Genomic DNA, 16320 nt, shown 5'->3' with positions numbered 1-16320 from the left:
ACTCATGACTATTAAATACTTATGTTTGACAAGTATGTTGACAAAATAAGAAGACATTACCTCTTTATTGTTCTTACTTTAAATCGTGGGGTTTTTATTTTTTTTTAAATGTCTTTCATTGATCTATCTCAAATTCTATTGACAAGAACACCAGAACTATGAATAGGAGCCTATTGTTTCCAGATGTAAAATTAATTTGTTCAATTACTTGTAGACAGTGATTAGCCAAAAGAGTTTCACAATATTCATTGCCAAAACTTGTCCAACCATTATTTCTAAGACCAAATCTTTACCAGTTATTCAAATAAAGCTGATTGAAATAACATATATGGAACAGTTTCTAATACAAAAGCGTCAGAGGAAAAACATAGTTGAAAATGTGACTATGGAAGTAGATGACAATATTATAATTTTCTCATAAAGTTTCAGGTTTGTCTAAGCATAAATGTCTGGACGAATAATTTGATTTTTATTTTAGGCCATTTTAGATGCACAGCGCAGACTATAAATCAAAGATGAACTGATTTTGTAGTTCAATTCCACTGTAATAATACTATTCTTACAGCTTCCATATAATGGAATAGGCTCTATTAATAACAAGAGTTGGTCCATAAGGTTTAGAAATGGACATTTGTCTTGATAAAGGCCAGAAACACATGGATGGAAAGGATGTCCTAAAAGGACACGAGAAAGGCAACTTTCACTTTTAAAAATTCTTAATTCCCGTGGATTTGGAGCTCGATCCTACAAAAACCCTTGTTATTAAATTGCAACCTGCAAGTCAGTTTAAACAGTGAAATAAACTATTGGTTTTCTGTCTCATCCCTATAAACAGAGGTTGTAATAATATTTAAAGATCGTGGTTGAATAAAACAAAGGCCAGAGAGCCACACACCTGGATCTTGTTGTTTATAGCGGTGTAAACCTGAACGCATCCTGTTGTTTTTAAGTGTGAACATGTGCCTCAGGATGTGTGTGTGGCAAAGCCAGAGCACCTGAGGGCCAGTGCTTTCGCCTTATGAACTGAGTGACCTCTGAACGCCTACTTAAACCAGATGACAGGCACCACAATGATCAAACCAACTCACAGACAAAAAGATAGTCAGGTAGGAAACAAGCTGCATTAAGTTAACATCAATAGATAATGGCTATAAATGCCAAACTAACACGAGGGTGATCATAGCACTAATCAACAGAGCAAACTTGGATGCTGTGCTTTTTATTAATGAATCAAGTCCAAAACAGTAATTTTGTTTAATTAAATATGTGTCATAATACTTTCAGAAATTGCTACAATTTACATTCATATTAGGTGATGTAAACTTATGTTTGAAACGAAGGCATGTGGGGAGATGCTGCTGACCAAGGATTTAAATCAGATTATAGAGAAGCAGGTGCTGTTTCTGCTTTTTCACATCAAGCGCTGTCACTGGTGCTGCTGCTTGATCTTATAACTTTCAAAGCAAAGGTGGGTTTTTTTTGCTCTTTAAGGACCAAAAAAAAAAAAAAAAAACAAATGGCACTTTGTGCCAAACCTTGCGTAATATAGTTGTTAGAAAATGAAGAAAAAAAATGTATCTTCTGTCTACTTTATTTTATACTTTACTTAGAATAAGTTAAGTTTTTCTTTTATCTTTTAACAAAAGACATCTGAAAAAAAAAAAAATTCTGATTTGTGCTTTATGCATGCTTTACTTACAATTAATGTTTCTACACGGCAAATTAAATTACAAATTTCTTGTTACTTCGTAATATTGTAAAATGGAGCAGTTTAAGGCCACTTTCTTAAAGTAAATTTAAATTAACTCTAATTTCATAGAAATCAGAAATATTTAAAACAACTGCCACTATTTATAGAACATAGTTTCTATTTTTCATAGAAAAATGCCAAACTTTTTAAAACTCAACTTTTGATCCTTCCGAGTTCTTTATGTTATAAAACAAAAACATTCTCACCAAGAATTTATAGCACCTATAAAACAGGTGCTGTTTACACATGGTATTAGCAAGACTAGACAATGCAGTGAAGGAAGGACGTAAAGGAAAGAGTGAAGGTAGCACACAAGGATAGAAGTTAAGGTGGAAAGAAATAAGGAATGATGAACATAAAAGAGCAACAAGAAAAGATTTGAGCCTAGATATAAGAAAGAGAAGAAAAAGGAAGAGCAAAACCAAGACACAAAAACAGCCAGTCAAATGAAAGAAAATAAAAAAGGACACATAACAAGAACAGAAAGAAAGGAGGAAAGTCAAAGGGGGTAAAAAGCACAAGAGAGGGAAAGAAGAAGGGATATGAGAAATTGAGAAAGGAAGGAAGGACATAATGAAGGAAAGAACGGCACAAGCCAAGACACAAGCATGGAAAAAAGCAAGGACACAACAGCTGGAAAAGGACAGTGTATAGTGTGAAAACACACTATACACTATTATCTTTACGTCCTTTTCCATACAGTATAGAGCTGTTAATACAACAATGACAAAATATTTAACATATTTATATTTTTACTAAACAGGTTCCTGTTCAGGTGGGGAGAGCAACTAGTGAATTCTACGCTTACTCACACAGTAGCCTTCTTCAAACCTTTGAGCCAAAGTTAAATCAGGAGCCCCAAGATAAAATACCAGACTGAGCACCTTGGACCCTGCAAACCTGCCAATAACAACCTCAAGAAGGCTAATAACTGCCTTATCACCTCTGGTTGCCTTTCCAGCTTCCTAAACGATGAAACGCCCTTTTTACACGTCCAGGAAAAGCACAGAAAGAAAGATTTTATCTATCAGCAGAAAAATATATGAAGATATATAGCTGGTGCCATATCCAAATTTGATTTGCATGTTTCTCTTATATAACGTGGTAAATTATCTTAGTAGCTGTGTAATGACATAAGTCCAGACTCTGCTCTCTTTTTAACGCATTGTTGCATGTATCAAGAGCGACAAGCCTGTTTTACATCCCCACTTGTGATCCAGCACACACCACCTGCTGGTGAAGCATGATGTCAGCTTACAAGCACTAAAAACATCACAAGCAGGCCCCGTCCTGCTGCCTCTCCTCTGGTTTCCTCTCCCTTTTCTCTTTTTTTCTTTACCACCAAACTGCCGTGCTGTTGCTTAACTTTACAGGAACTTCTTTTTTTCTCTTCTCCTATTTCGGACCTTTCTCCTCATGCTGTCAGTCGATATCACATTTTCAGCAATCAAGGATTTTCACACTTTCCTAATGCCCCCCGCTCTCTGTTGTTGTTTGCCCCAGGGCAGGAAAAAGCGAGCTCTTCCTCCACTTAGAGACAAAAAGGGTCAGGTTGAATCAGGTGCTGACAGGACTAAGCCTCTGCCTCTCTGATGTGTCTGCAGCAGACATGTCACTGCAATGAGGTAAAACAAGAGAGAAAACCTCTTCCTTGCCCATTAAGAAGACATCAAGAAAAGCATTTACCTCAAGGCATATAAATATAATAAGTTTAGTTAAAGTAAACATAAAATATTAAGTGTACTGTATGCGGCAAGAACTTTATCCCCTTCAAAGGGAGAACACACACATTTCCTGACATGTTCCTGAACATCACAAGGAATGCCGCGATCTTGAGGGAAAGTGTTTTTTTCTTTTTTTCAACTCTTCCTTCTCCTCATTACCTGTCATTCTCAGCTCAGAGGACAACACCTACAATGGGATAAGGACTGAAGAAGCAGATCAGGACGTAAATTGGTCTTTGTAGGGAATTAGACCTGCGAGGTGTTTACACAGGTATGTGGCAGATTACACATACCTGCTGGAACACATTCACATGCTGAAACTGAGAAGGAAAGAAACAAAGAGGCAATTAAACATAGATGAGTAAATGAGTAAAATGAGAAGACTGAGGGTAAAGTATCCATGGGTGAAGTATTCATACCCAATGGACATTTTTATTCTCAGAAGCTGAGACAAGTTTCAGGATGCTGAGACCGAAGTGTGAAACTCCTTATCTAACACAGTGTTAGTTTTGTTTATGGTAATTGTCCTGCTGGGAGATTAACTTTTATTTGGTCACTCCAAAACATTCATTCTGTTAATTTCAGTAATTCAGAGGTGGAATCAGTGAGTGAATTGATGCCACCAACACTGCCAAAAATAATAATTTTACCTCTTATTTGATCTAACTGATCTATGACTTTACTAAATAATTTTGCACAGTTGTAAATTGAAAAATGTAACCAGTTATAATTATTTGCGATTCTTCAATATTAGAAAAAGAAACTTACGCAGCAATAACAACTTTTTTCAGGAGACATTGGCGACATGATGACGTGCAACAAATGTGAAATACAAGCACCATGAGATGCTTCTTTCTGAAAGTCCTCAGGCGTGGTAACAGACTGAGTGCCTCTAAGAGTGACACCATTAAACCAACGAGTAAGTCATGGGAGAATTAACACACTTTAACAAGACCGTTGTCTGTGTCTGTGAACTGAAATCTAACGCTGTGGCATAGACAAGGCAGACATGATGTATACAATAGAAGGCCATGGGGCAATCCTCACAGTTTTGTCAGATGCAACGTTGCTCTGTCCCAAGCTGATGCATGCCGGTCAGTGTGTGGCTTGTTATTTGGGCCTGATTGAGCTACAAAAAACACAGAAGGACTGCAGGAACATCATGTTCCCACACTGAAGGAAAACAGAGCAGATTTATTCATTCAAATGAAATAAAAATGATCACAACTAGCATGAGTGACTTCTACCAAGTTTACCTTTCCTTACTCCGGTGCCTCTTAGGACTCTGTCTCCTAAGAGGCAATATATTCTGTTGGCTTTTGACTCTTGAGCAATTTTTAAAAGTTGGACTATGTCTCTAATGACATAAGCTCAAATGGTCAAGTCAAGTCTACAGTTCTTTTCAAATGAGAAGCTGTGGCACGACTTGAAAACTGATGTCCATAGATACTTTACATGTCATTCAACTGAGTTTGTGCTATTTTGAAAAGATAGATGTAAGGATTTCAGTCTCAAGATGGGTAAATGTGGTAGAGATAAACCACATTTACATGTGTCACTACACTTCCACTACTTTGTGTTGGCCTGTCATCAAGAAAAATGGATTGAAGTTTTTGGTTGTGAAGTTAAAAAAAAGGTGTGTGTATAGGTTTGGAGGATACTGCAAGAAAAAAGACAATATGAAACTGCAAAAAAAATTACAAACATACACAGGAATATAAAATAATATTTCTGTGCAGTTTTGGGTGCATTTGGAAAGAATACAAAGGTGTAAAGAGATTCCAAACACAAATACTGCCACACTTCTTACTTGTTTCTGAGGACTTGACACAGAAACCGATGCAGGTGAATGATATGGAGCTAAAGTTTTCAGTAATCTATCTAAATACTTGGTTATGTCTACATGTGTGCACTGGCTGTAATTTAAATATGAGTTTGTGTTCAACAGCATACACAGATACAGCTTGTCCAATACAACCTGCCTTCTGATGACATGTTTGCATGTACACCTAATGATCAGTGTGAGCGTTAAGATGAAGTTGTCTAGACCTGAATCAAAGACGGGACAATCTGGGGAAGGTAAAAACTGCTGGCTTGTCAGTTGTCTGTGCGCTGGACGGTGGTGGGGATGGTGGAGGTTCAGTGAGGCCTGCAGCTCTCCTGTGGTGAGTGACCTCACTGCCTGGCCCCTGGCATTGTGGCAGCAGCACAAAGCCATGCAGGGGACAAGGACAAGGGGCATATACATCAGTATGGGGGGAGGGAATGGGTGAGAGTGGACGCGGACATGAATGAGCAGGAAACAGAGAGAGACGGGGAGCAGAAACAAGGGAAAGACAGAATGTACTGAATAATAAGAGATGAAAAAGAGGACCACCAGACTTCCAGGAAAAGTACACATAAGAGCATGTGGGAATATAGAGGGAGAAAGTAACAAGAAATACATGTTTGCTGTCTGTTTCTTGTGCATTTTGTTTTACTGTCCTCTGTGTGCTGCTTGAAAGGGAGAATTTGCAAATTGTCCCCCGACTCCAAGAGGAAGGACTAAGTCAAAGCCTAAGTCCATCTTGAATAGATGCACTCCTTTTTTAATGTCATTACAACAGATTAAGAAATGCTACCTGTTTTATCCATATGAAGCTAAAACAGCTATAAGATAACAACAACAGGCATTACCTTTTCTAGAGATTAATGATCAGCTGTGGTAATGATAGCTGATTTGGTTAAATGCTGGGCTATCCATCTTCTCACCCTGTTTGTGGCTTTGTCTTATCACAGAATAATTCAATAAACTTCTAATAAAGCAACAAACTTGTCCCTCTTGTTTGTTTAATTCATTAATGCACCCATCGCTAGTACACTAAAGATGTTCCCCGTCAATCTGCACAGCCTAGTGATGAAGGTGCAGAGGTCAGAGTTTAAGGGGCAAAGGTCAACTAATCAGTCACTTCATCAACTCATTACTCAGCTTGTTAATTAGAGGATTAAAGCAGGCAGGATGAAGAAGCAGCACCTCTTCTAAAACCCTCTTCATCACTGTAACTTTACTTTAAAGTTTAACAACATTTGTCTTTATGTATCTCAGAAAAACTTTTCTATAAGGAATTTAATTATTTACCCTGTGAAGTAGTGTATACATTACATTGTGAACATTATATCTCTTGAGCTACAATGACTGAATAACTTCTTCATTTAGTTGGATTTGAAGAGGACACACGCAAAAGGCAATGAAAGAGCTTGGATGTCAAAATTTAACACATTCATAGACATGCAAAAATACATGTCAAGTACCAGAAAAACACAAATTGTGAGAATCTGTAGAAAAAAGTAAGAATTCAACAGGAAAATTTTCATCTGCGGTATTATCTTTATAGAAATGTGCTTGGAATGTAGTATCAATAAATATGAGCATTGATTTTAATTTAAGTATCCAGCATGTAGAGGTGAGCCTAACTTAATCAGCCCAGAAACAGAGTCTTCTTAATGTCGCCTGATGCTAAGTGATGTTATTGAGTTACTGCAGCAATATTTGCGCAGCAGTGTTGCATATAATGTGCGACCACAGTGTTAAATGCTAAGGAGAATGATACTGACGTGTTCTTTTCCTAAGACAGCATTTTTCCTATTTTTCAACTTATTGTCCCATGTCTAGTATTTTCTGTCATTTTTAAACTAATTTCCTACGTAGGAAATATCTTAAAGGGAGTAAACGATTAATGCTCATTTAAAATGTAATGCCATCATTACCCAACATCGATCACATCAAAACCACAAGCTTTTCCATTTCGAAACATATTTACATTATATAACGGGTGCAGCAACTAGATTGCAATGCTATTTTTAACGCTTCTGGGAGAATTTCCTCATCCAGGCTTAGCAGACTGTTTATATGGACACAAAGAACAAGACTTTAAGAGTATGTTTTATTCCCCAAGAGTGGTTTGTGGTAGGGGGTAATAGAAGACTGCCGACAGGCAGTAGGAGACAACTTGATATGTTAATATGGGTCTTTGTTTTATCACAAGAAAAGCTGGAGATCATCGAGGTGTGTAGAGAAAAGCAAACCAAAGCCCTTGAAAACACAATTTATTACTATCAGATGTCTCATTTCATGTCAAAATTTGTATTTGGATAAGAAAGTAGTTACACATCAGGCTCTATGGAGAGGTGATAGTGCCTCCTCTGTCCATTTCAAAGCACATATTTTAAATTAGTTTTAATTTGGGGAAGTGATGAAAGATAAACTAGCAAATTAAGTTGCACCTGGACAACATGGCTATTTATACATCACAGTATAGAAGCTGAGGCCTGACACCTAACTTCATTATCTTCCTGATATCTGAATATTTATACTTTTATCTGGGGCATTTCCTTATCTTACTGAAACTTAAACACATAAATCACGTATGCAGGTTATAAAATCATTTCCTCTGATAGGAGCATTTTTGTACACCTCTATCTTTACTGCAACAGGTGGCTGGACACAATGTGAAATCAGACACCTGCTTGCAGCTTATCTTGAGAAAATATGTATGTTTGTGAGGGCGTGTCATAATGAGGTCATTCTGGCAGCAAATGAGCAGCAGATAGACGGGCCTTTCCTCCAGTCTGCTGGCAACAACACTCAAACAGATGTTCAGATACAACTGCAGAAACCAACAACTGTCTGAAAAATGAACAGATTACCATAGATTCCTCTAAGGGTTTGGCGTTTGCTTATTTGCGGCTTTTAATTTAAAGTTACTGTAACAATTAAGTTCTGATGGAGCTGGTCTGATTTGATCCAGACAACTAAAAGTTTAGAGAAGCCAAAGTTAACTTGAGGCAGCATGTCAGTTCAGAATGTGTCATTGACTTTGCCGAACTGATGTTTCCTGATACATATGCCACTTTTCAACATCTATTATGAGACGTAGCCATGCCAACAAGAGATTTGTTTACATGTGGGAGCAGCTGGAGGAGCTTTTCAAGGCCAAAGTAATGCCTGGAATGAGACCAAAATCTTTGACAGGCTGAGTTGGAGATGTGACGGATGTAGGGCAGGGGCACAGCAGAAAATAATAAGGGGAAAGTTTAGCCTTTCTTTGCCTGATAGTCACAGAAATTGTGTGATGATTGACAAGAGGACAGAGCAAATGCTGTGATATATATATATGTAATATTCAGCTTTCAGACAAGGTGAAAAGCCAGAAACTGCAGAGCAAAGGTTGACAGTATTTGATGATCTTTGTATGCTGGACACAAAAACAGTGACTGTGAGTTTCCATTCAGATTGTCCACTGAGCCAGTTCACCTATTTTTTCTTCCTGAAGGTGACGTTATCAACCCGGTTGTTGCCAGGCCACAAACAAAACCCCAAAGCATACATGGAAATCTCTAAAGATTTTAATAAAGCTTCAATCTCTGATACATTTAAACTTCCCTAAGGTTTGTCAACTCATTTCTTAATCATGCTTTTCTATTTCATTTTAGTTTTCCTTTTTTGTCCTTTTTCCCTTTTATTTAAACAAGAATATGTAATATTTAACTTTAATGATAATAGTACAATTTAAAAAAAAGTAAATTATGACAACAGCAAAGGAAAACTGCATTATAACCAACTTTATGTAACCTTCAAAGAAAAAGAAATATTCTTTGAGTCAAATTATCACTAGTAATATGGACATTACTAATTGAAGATTCCAGCTGGTTATCACTACCACATTTGCTTTTCATCCATCTTAATCTATTAATGTTCTGTCATGAAACTTTTTGACATGCAATAAAAACTTGTATGATCTTACAAATGAGATTCCTATGATTGATGGTAGTTTTCATCAGAATGCAAGTATCCATGAGTATTGGTTATACAAATTCATGCAATATTACACCCCTGGATTAAAAATAAATAAATAAAGACCTCAGGTTTTATTTTTATATTTCATTACATTCCTTTCGATCACTATAAATGCTACAAACTGGAACTGGAACCAACACTGAATAAAAGCAGGTTAATTAAAAGTCTGCAATGCAGCAACATTTTATTTCCAAGCAGCTGAGGAGGCAATGACTACACGCACGCATTGGCGCACATGCGGCTGGTGGAGCTCAAAAACTTTGAGCCATAAAGTTTGACATATGGAATGGTGTGTTAATCAAAGACTCCACACTCCCAGCTGGAGCAGACACACTGGGAAAACATTCTGACATGCTTACTTGAGAATGTTCTTATTAGTGTGTGTGTGTGCGTGGGGGTGTGTGTGCGTGCATGTGGACACATCACGCATGTGTACACAAGTTCCTCATGATATTGTCCTTTGAAGCAATGGTGGTATGTGCGCCTGGTTATGTGCTAGTGTATGTGAGCGAGTTTTACACTTACACTATAACTATTAGGAAGAATCAAAAGGGTTTAATATAATAAACGTCAACATGGGGAACTTTGTGAAACAGACTTTAATGGTCATGTTATAAAACTGTGTTCAACCTTTGGATCAATTATTTTCTGTATGACTCTCTGCTGTGATAATGCATTTTGTTAGACCTGTGCAAACATAAAACTAAAGGTTCAACTTTTCCTAACCAAAAAAAAAGTACCATCACACACAGTGAAAATAACATATTATTTAAAGGTCTTAGGCATAATACAAAAAAACAAACCAGTTGAAGTAACAAAATGATTTCATAAGGAAGAAATTCTGACTGTCTTGTAAAACACAGTGATTAAAATAAATGCTTAGGTTGCTAACATTGTCCCTGAATTCCTAGAAAAGCAGATAAGTAAGTTGAGAAGATGAAATGGCTTATGAATGACAGATATGATGAGATGGGATAGTACAACAAGAAGAAACAAAGCCACATGAAAAGAAATGAAAGCAGAAGAAGAGCTCTGCAGACAGCAGAGAAACAAAGAGGCCTTCATTGTTTCTAATCTTGCTCACTACTGAAAGGGATGATAGCATAATATGTTTGCTAATGGGGGAACAAATCTTTGGCGCTCAGCTTACATAACTGCTGACTGACTAATCATACATGCTGCCTGAAACACACACGACTGTCAGTCAGAACATTTCTCCCCTTGTGTGAGCTAAAGTTGAAACAAGATATTCAGAAATGCTCTACAAAGAGAGGAATAATCGTTTTCTTCTCACTATCTGACATTAAATCAGACTAAACATTTCCTGTTTTACAGTGGTAATAATTATAACAATTACTTCTTTTTGCTAAATGCCAGAATGATGAGGGAGAGAAAATTGCTTAATTTCAGAAGTTTACATAAACTGACTCGGTATTGTAAGTATGGCTTAAATTCACTCAAAAGGTTAAAACTTATTGTTATTAGATTACAAACTCATGCTATCCTTTTCCACTCTTTCAAAAATTGTTTGAAGGGACAGTAACATTAACTTCCTAGACTTCCTACTCAAGTTAATGTATTTAGCAAATAGAAATAATTATGTTAATTCTGTCCTACTACATGAAAAGTTTGGCGTGATTTTGTTTTTTAAAAAGTACAATTCTATTTGGTGTGCATAAATATCTGGTTTCAAATATACCCAGTCAAAAGTATTTACACAATATATATACATATCACTATATTGCCTAATATACTGACTGATCTAAAGAAGATGACATTTTAATAATGTACAAGTATTATGATGTAAAATACAAGCTAATACCAGAAGTAATTGTCAACTGTCACTAACTTCTCACACACTAGTGCCAAATCTGCAAGAACATCTGACAAGCCAAAGAGCCAGCTGCTTGCAGACTGAGAGGAGAGCAGAAATGAAAGGGTAGGAGGCTGAGAGGCGGCTCCATCTGCTGATCTGCGTCAGTCAGAGGCAGCACTGGCACATCTTGAGAAAGTCAACATCCCTCACTCTCCAACTTGGCCAATGCTTGCAGCAGAAGACATCAACTTATTCTTTAATTTGAAGCTTTGTTCTGTTTCTCTCTTGTGGTTTGTTGTAACTGTGATTTTAAATTAAAGCAGATTATCAAAACTGTGCACCATGGTAACATGTTAAACAAAACTCCGCCTTTCAACTCTGTTATATTCTTGGATTCTAACGCGACTGATTCATGTCGACAGGCACTCTGGGTTTATTTGTGCAGTTTTACATTTGTCCAAGTCTACACTTTTGAGCATAACTGGTTCAAGTTGACCGTGAATTTATGAAAACATCTTAGTCATAAAATATTATCATGGCTACAAGTGAAACAAAGAATAGAAAGGACAATAAAACAAAGAGTAAAAAGTTGCCAGCTTGCTACTTCATAAGTTATTATTGTAAAAAGATCATTTGCTTGGGAAAACCACTTTAATTCTCTCCAGGAGCAACCCAAAGTTTTGTTTTCAGAGTTAGCTGATGTCTTCAAATACATTAAATACATTTTTATTATAATTTTTGTCAAATAGTACCTGTTTAAGATGTTCTATCTCATGGCTATTTGATCAAAACTGCAGACGAATCAAATTAATTTATTTAGCCATTTTCCATCTGTGTGTCTGTTCCTTCCTTTCTTCCATCCATCCATCCATCCATCCATCCATCCATCCATCCATCCATCCATCCATCCATCCATCCATCCATCCATCCATCCATCCATCCATCCATCCATCCATCCATCCTCTTATGTCGCAGGAGAAATCGTACCTTTCACAGATTTAACATTCCCCTGTAGTTTCTTTCCAGTAATTCACATGTTCTGATATAGACATTTTGCACTATTTTAACATAAGTATGACTTCAGAACTCACAAGCTGCTTCAGAACAAGAAAGCAGATCTAAAACTGCATGTTTACCCAAAACTTTCAAAAGAAATTCCTGTATGAATGATATTAATGGTATATGCTAACTACCCCTTTTGGAGAAAGCAAACAAGACAGCCAGTCAAATAAAATCTTTTTCTTGCATGGCTTCATGAGATGATGTCAACTGCATTACATGGCTTGGCATTGCAAACAGCTTCGACTATATTAAAACCCGATGCCTTATCGTCTTCTGCTACGTATTTTTCTTGTTGGGCCCGTAATCTGCCATGTCAAGCACTCAATAACGTAGTTTTTTAAACTGTCCGGACTCATCGCATGTTGCAGCCCAGTCGAGGCTCCTTCAGAGGCAGTGACAGGCAATCAGAGGCACGCTTGCTAGCGCCAAGGGAGCATTGAAGACTGTCAGCTGATGAAAGAAAGGAAAAACTGTGTTTTGGGTTTGGTCCGTGTGGGCTCTAGCCAACAGGAAAGCGCCAGTGTTTTCCTCTCCATGGGGTATAATGGATTCTCTCCGCCAATGAAACCCTATTCCAGCTGGGACAGATGTAAGCATGATGAGAAGACGGCTAAAGAAGGGAAGGATATGAAAGAAGACAAGCAGATGGTGAAGAACGGAGGGATTGGTGAGGCTTGCCAGCTTTATGTTAAAAAACAAATGGAAATAATTCTTGGTTTCCAACTAACCTATAGACCATTGCTATATCAGTGTATGCAACATGATCATGTTGCCCAGAGAGGTTACTATATCAACCAAAAACATAACGCAATACAAGCAGACAGGTCCCTGCCCCAATCATCAATGTATCACTTCCTTGGCTAATTCTGGCAATGCCCAGCTCCTCGGCTTAAGTCTTCAACATTCAAGCAGCATTGACAGGCAGTGGTCACAAGGTTAAAACAGTGGCACTCATACATATTTAAAAGAAAGTCAAAGTTTCATCCATCAAAACTCATTCAAAGTTGGTGTACACTGGACTAAGAAAGACTTTGTACCTTCTCTCATTGTCATCCAAGTGAGCAAACAGCACATTCTTTGAGATGGCTTTGGCCAAGGCAGTCATGGTCTTGTAATCCTTAGGAATCACCTGCATAGACAAAGACATAATTGCAGTTAAGTGGGCAGAAACAACAAAGCACAGGTGGAACCATGATACAAACCAGGGCAAACCGACTTCAAAAGCTGACCAAGATGAGTAATTAAAGAGCAGCACATTGGCAAACCCTAAAAGACATATCCCACACATGCAGTATTTTTGGGAATGCCCATCTGCTCAACCATAACACTAAAATGTCACAGATCTTAGAAAAAAAATTCACAAGAGACCTGAAATCATTTATAAAGCATGCATTTTTTTTTGTCCCAGATTCTGCGGTACATGTTCAAGCAAAGGGGAGAACGGTAACATCTGAAGCCACAAAAAAGCAGCTGAACACAGAGGTCTGTGTTTATGGTATCTAACGTATGCCAATTAGAAAAATACTATAGAGAACATAAATAATACTGAAAACATAAAAAGGAAGAAAGTTTTATAAACCCAGTATCTTTCTAAAAGACCAAAGAGATGTATACTATGTGTATTTGCCTTTCATTCTAGGAAAGAGGAGGGGTTAGGCTGTAATTAAGTTAAGGCAACAGATGTCTCCACATGAAGACAACCACACCGCAGTGTACAATATGCACACAAGTGCACACACAGCCACATCAGACACAAATGAAGGAATACTACATTTGTATCATCTGTAGGACTACAAATATGACGATACAGCAGCCAGAAAGAGAATGATGCTGGTCAATGATGGAAACTGAATTGAGGAGGGATACACATTTTTAGGTTGGATTTTATATGCAGAGATTATTAATTATGAGGATTCTGGGGTTGTAGATATCCAGGACAAGGCTTTTGGTCACAAAGATACATAGTTTTCAGACCAAAAGTGGCATCCACAGAACTCCCTGCAGGAATCAGCACTGAACCTCTCATGTTATGTGTGGTAGAAAAAATAAGACTAAGGCAGAGTTTTTTCTGTAACCGTGTGGAGCCTTGATGATGCATATCTCTCTTGCTTACACTAGCAACTGAGCTTCCCCTGCTAGTGAGAAAAAGAGAAATGATAAGACAGGATATAAATAAATGATGATTGCATTGAGCAAAAAAGTACTGTTTTACCGACTAAATCAAAGCTGTTCTGCAGTACATGTTCAAGCAAAGGGGAGAACGGTAACATATGCGTTCACACCTATTTTCTTAGATGTGATAAATCCTGTGTTTAGTGACTGTGAAAGGATGTTGCACCGCAGTCAATGTTCAACCATTTTTATCTTTGGCCACAGCAAAGTGCTGTGTGTTGAAAGCAGTATTAATTTTATACTGTTGCATTGTGCACGCAATACAAATGAAAGACTTTCTGGGTGCAGAGCCACATGGAGCCACTTGTGGTCTTAAAACTTGAGGTGCCCAGTGGACATCGCTACAGAGGATACCTGCAGAACTTGCAGCAGAAGAAGAATCTAAAGGATGTACATTTCTAATATTGAAATATAACTGCACAATTTAAACATTTGCTGAAATGTGTGTTTATTTGAGCTAATGTTGGTTTAGCTTTTCTCTTTTTTCTGTCTAAATGGACTGTATCACTTCCATTTAATTGGCTGATTTTCTATTTGTGTAAACAGACACTACAACAAGTGCAGGTAGAAACCAATAAGGTTTAAAACTCTAGTCTGCTACTGTTTCTGCTTGGTGAGCACCTTGTCCCCTTCCAGCGACAGCTCCATTTTATATTAACCTACAACAAAAGTTGTTGTTTTTTTTCATCAAAAATGTTCAACACATTCTGGTTTTAGCAATGAGACATGCAGTCTGAGCTGTTCAGTCTGAAACCCCGACTGAGTGGATTCTACATTTTAAGACAGTCTGCTTTTTATGGCAAAACCATTTTAATCAGATGAGCAGAGTTGCTGGTTGTTAAAAAGCAACATGAAGTTTCACACTGGATCTGGCTTCATGTTCTAATTTGATTTTGATTAACTTTCCTCTGACGGGCTTGTTGTGTAAGTTAAAGACATGCAATAAATTGTCTATAAACACCACTGATGTGGTTTTGTGTATTGTGTGTTGAGGTATACATTTGTGAGAATGTGAGTCTATAAATGGAATAAGGGGCGTAGAAAATACACTAATTGAAGATAAAGGCGGAGCTTTCACAGCAGCACATGCTGTGCCAGCATGTGCTGCTGTGACCGAGAACTGCTGATGCATGTCAGCGTAGGCCACGTGCGTGATACAAAATTAGTGTGAAAAGATGTTCAATATTATTTAATTTTAAGGAACGCTTACTGAATGCTGAAACAATTATTGACATTTTAACAATTTAATGGGTTCTATCAATACATTCTGGCACAACCGGCCCGTCAAGAACATTCAAATTGTTGATTTGGCCCAAAATCAAACTGAGTTTGACACCCCTGGCGTAGACACACACCTCTCTCCCTCCCTCTCACACACACACGCACACAGACAATATGCACTTCACTGGTCCTGCAATTACTATGTGGTGATGTCGGCTTATGCTGTAATGTCATTACCTCACAATTCATGTCAGGTTAATTACAATTTAGAAAGTGTAGGACTGATGCACCATCTATGTTTCACTGTACATATGTGCAGGTGAAAGCATGAGTAAACGTAAAATATAATTCCTGCCAAACGTACAAGCTACAAAAGCCTCAAGGACAATGTAGACATGTAATACTGAAAAAGTCCTAATATTTCTTTCATTTGTGTGTGTTCATTAGGGCTGCTGTAAACAAACATTTTAGTAATCACATTCTATCAGTTATTCTTATTATTAATCAAGTAATCGGATTTTAAAAAAAAAAGAAAAGAAAATAAGATAGCAGTTTGAAAATCAACTTCAATCCAATCTTACATATTTGAGCCTCCCTGACAATTACTTTCTGTAGTTTAGAAAATTAACCAGAAACAATAATAACTCACTTTCAAAGTTAATCTGAAGAAAAGTAATACAAAGTAATTACTTGAAAATTGGATGTTATGATGAACGAACTTAGCAACAACTCATAGGTG

At 37.4% G+C, this 16320-nt stretch overlaps 1 protein-coding gene across 4 annotated transcripts in view; it reads right to left on the bottom strand.

Annotated features, from left to right (window-relative positions):
* Positions 1 to 16320, bottom strand: part of prkar1b (protein kinase, cAMP-dependent, regulatory, type I, beta) — a 63722-nt gene that overhangs the window by 31227 nt on the left and 16175 nt on the right. For all 4 annotated transcript variants that reach the window (XM_055036062.1, XM_055036065.1, XM_055036064.1 and 1 more), the window contains one exon: positions 13226 to 13317. In XM_055036062.1, coding sequence (XP_054892037.1) covers positions 13226 to 13317 — 92 coding nt within the window. The remainder of the gene's footprint in view (positions 1 to 13225; positions 13318 to 16320) is intronic.

Source organism: Poeciliopsis prolifica, unplaced genomic scaffold (genome assembly GCF_027474105.1).
Source record: "Poeciliopsis prolifica strain line A6 unplaced genomic scaffold, Auburn_PproV2 SCAFFOLD010, whole genome shotgun sequence".
Classification (NCBI taxonomy): Eukaryota; Metazoa; Chordata; class Actinopteri; order Cyprinodontiformes; family Poeciliidae; genus Poeciliopsis; species Poeciliopsis prolifica.
The sequence above is the reverse complement of the archived record's forward strand: the minus strand, read 5'-3'. Positions and strand labels throughout refer to the sequence as shown.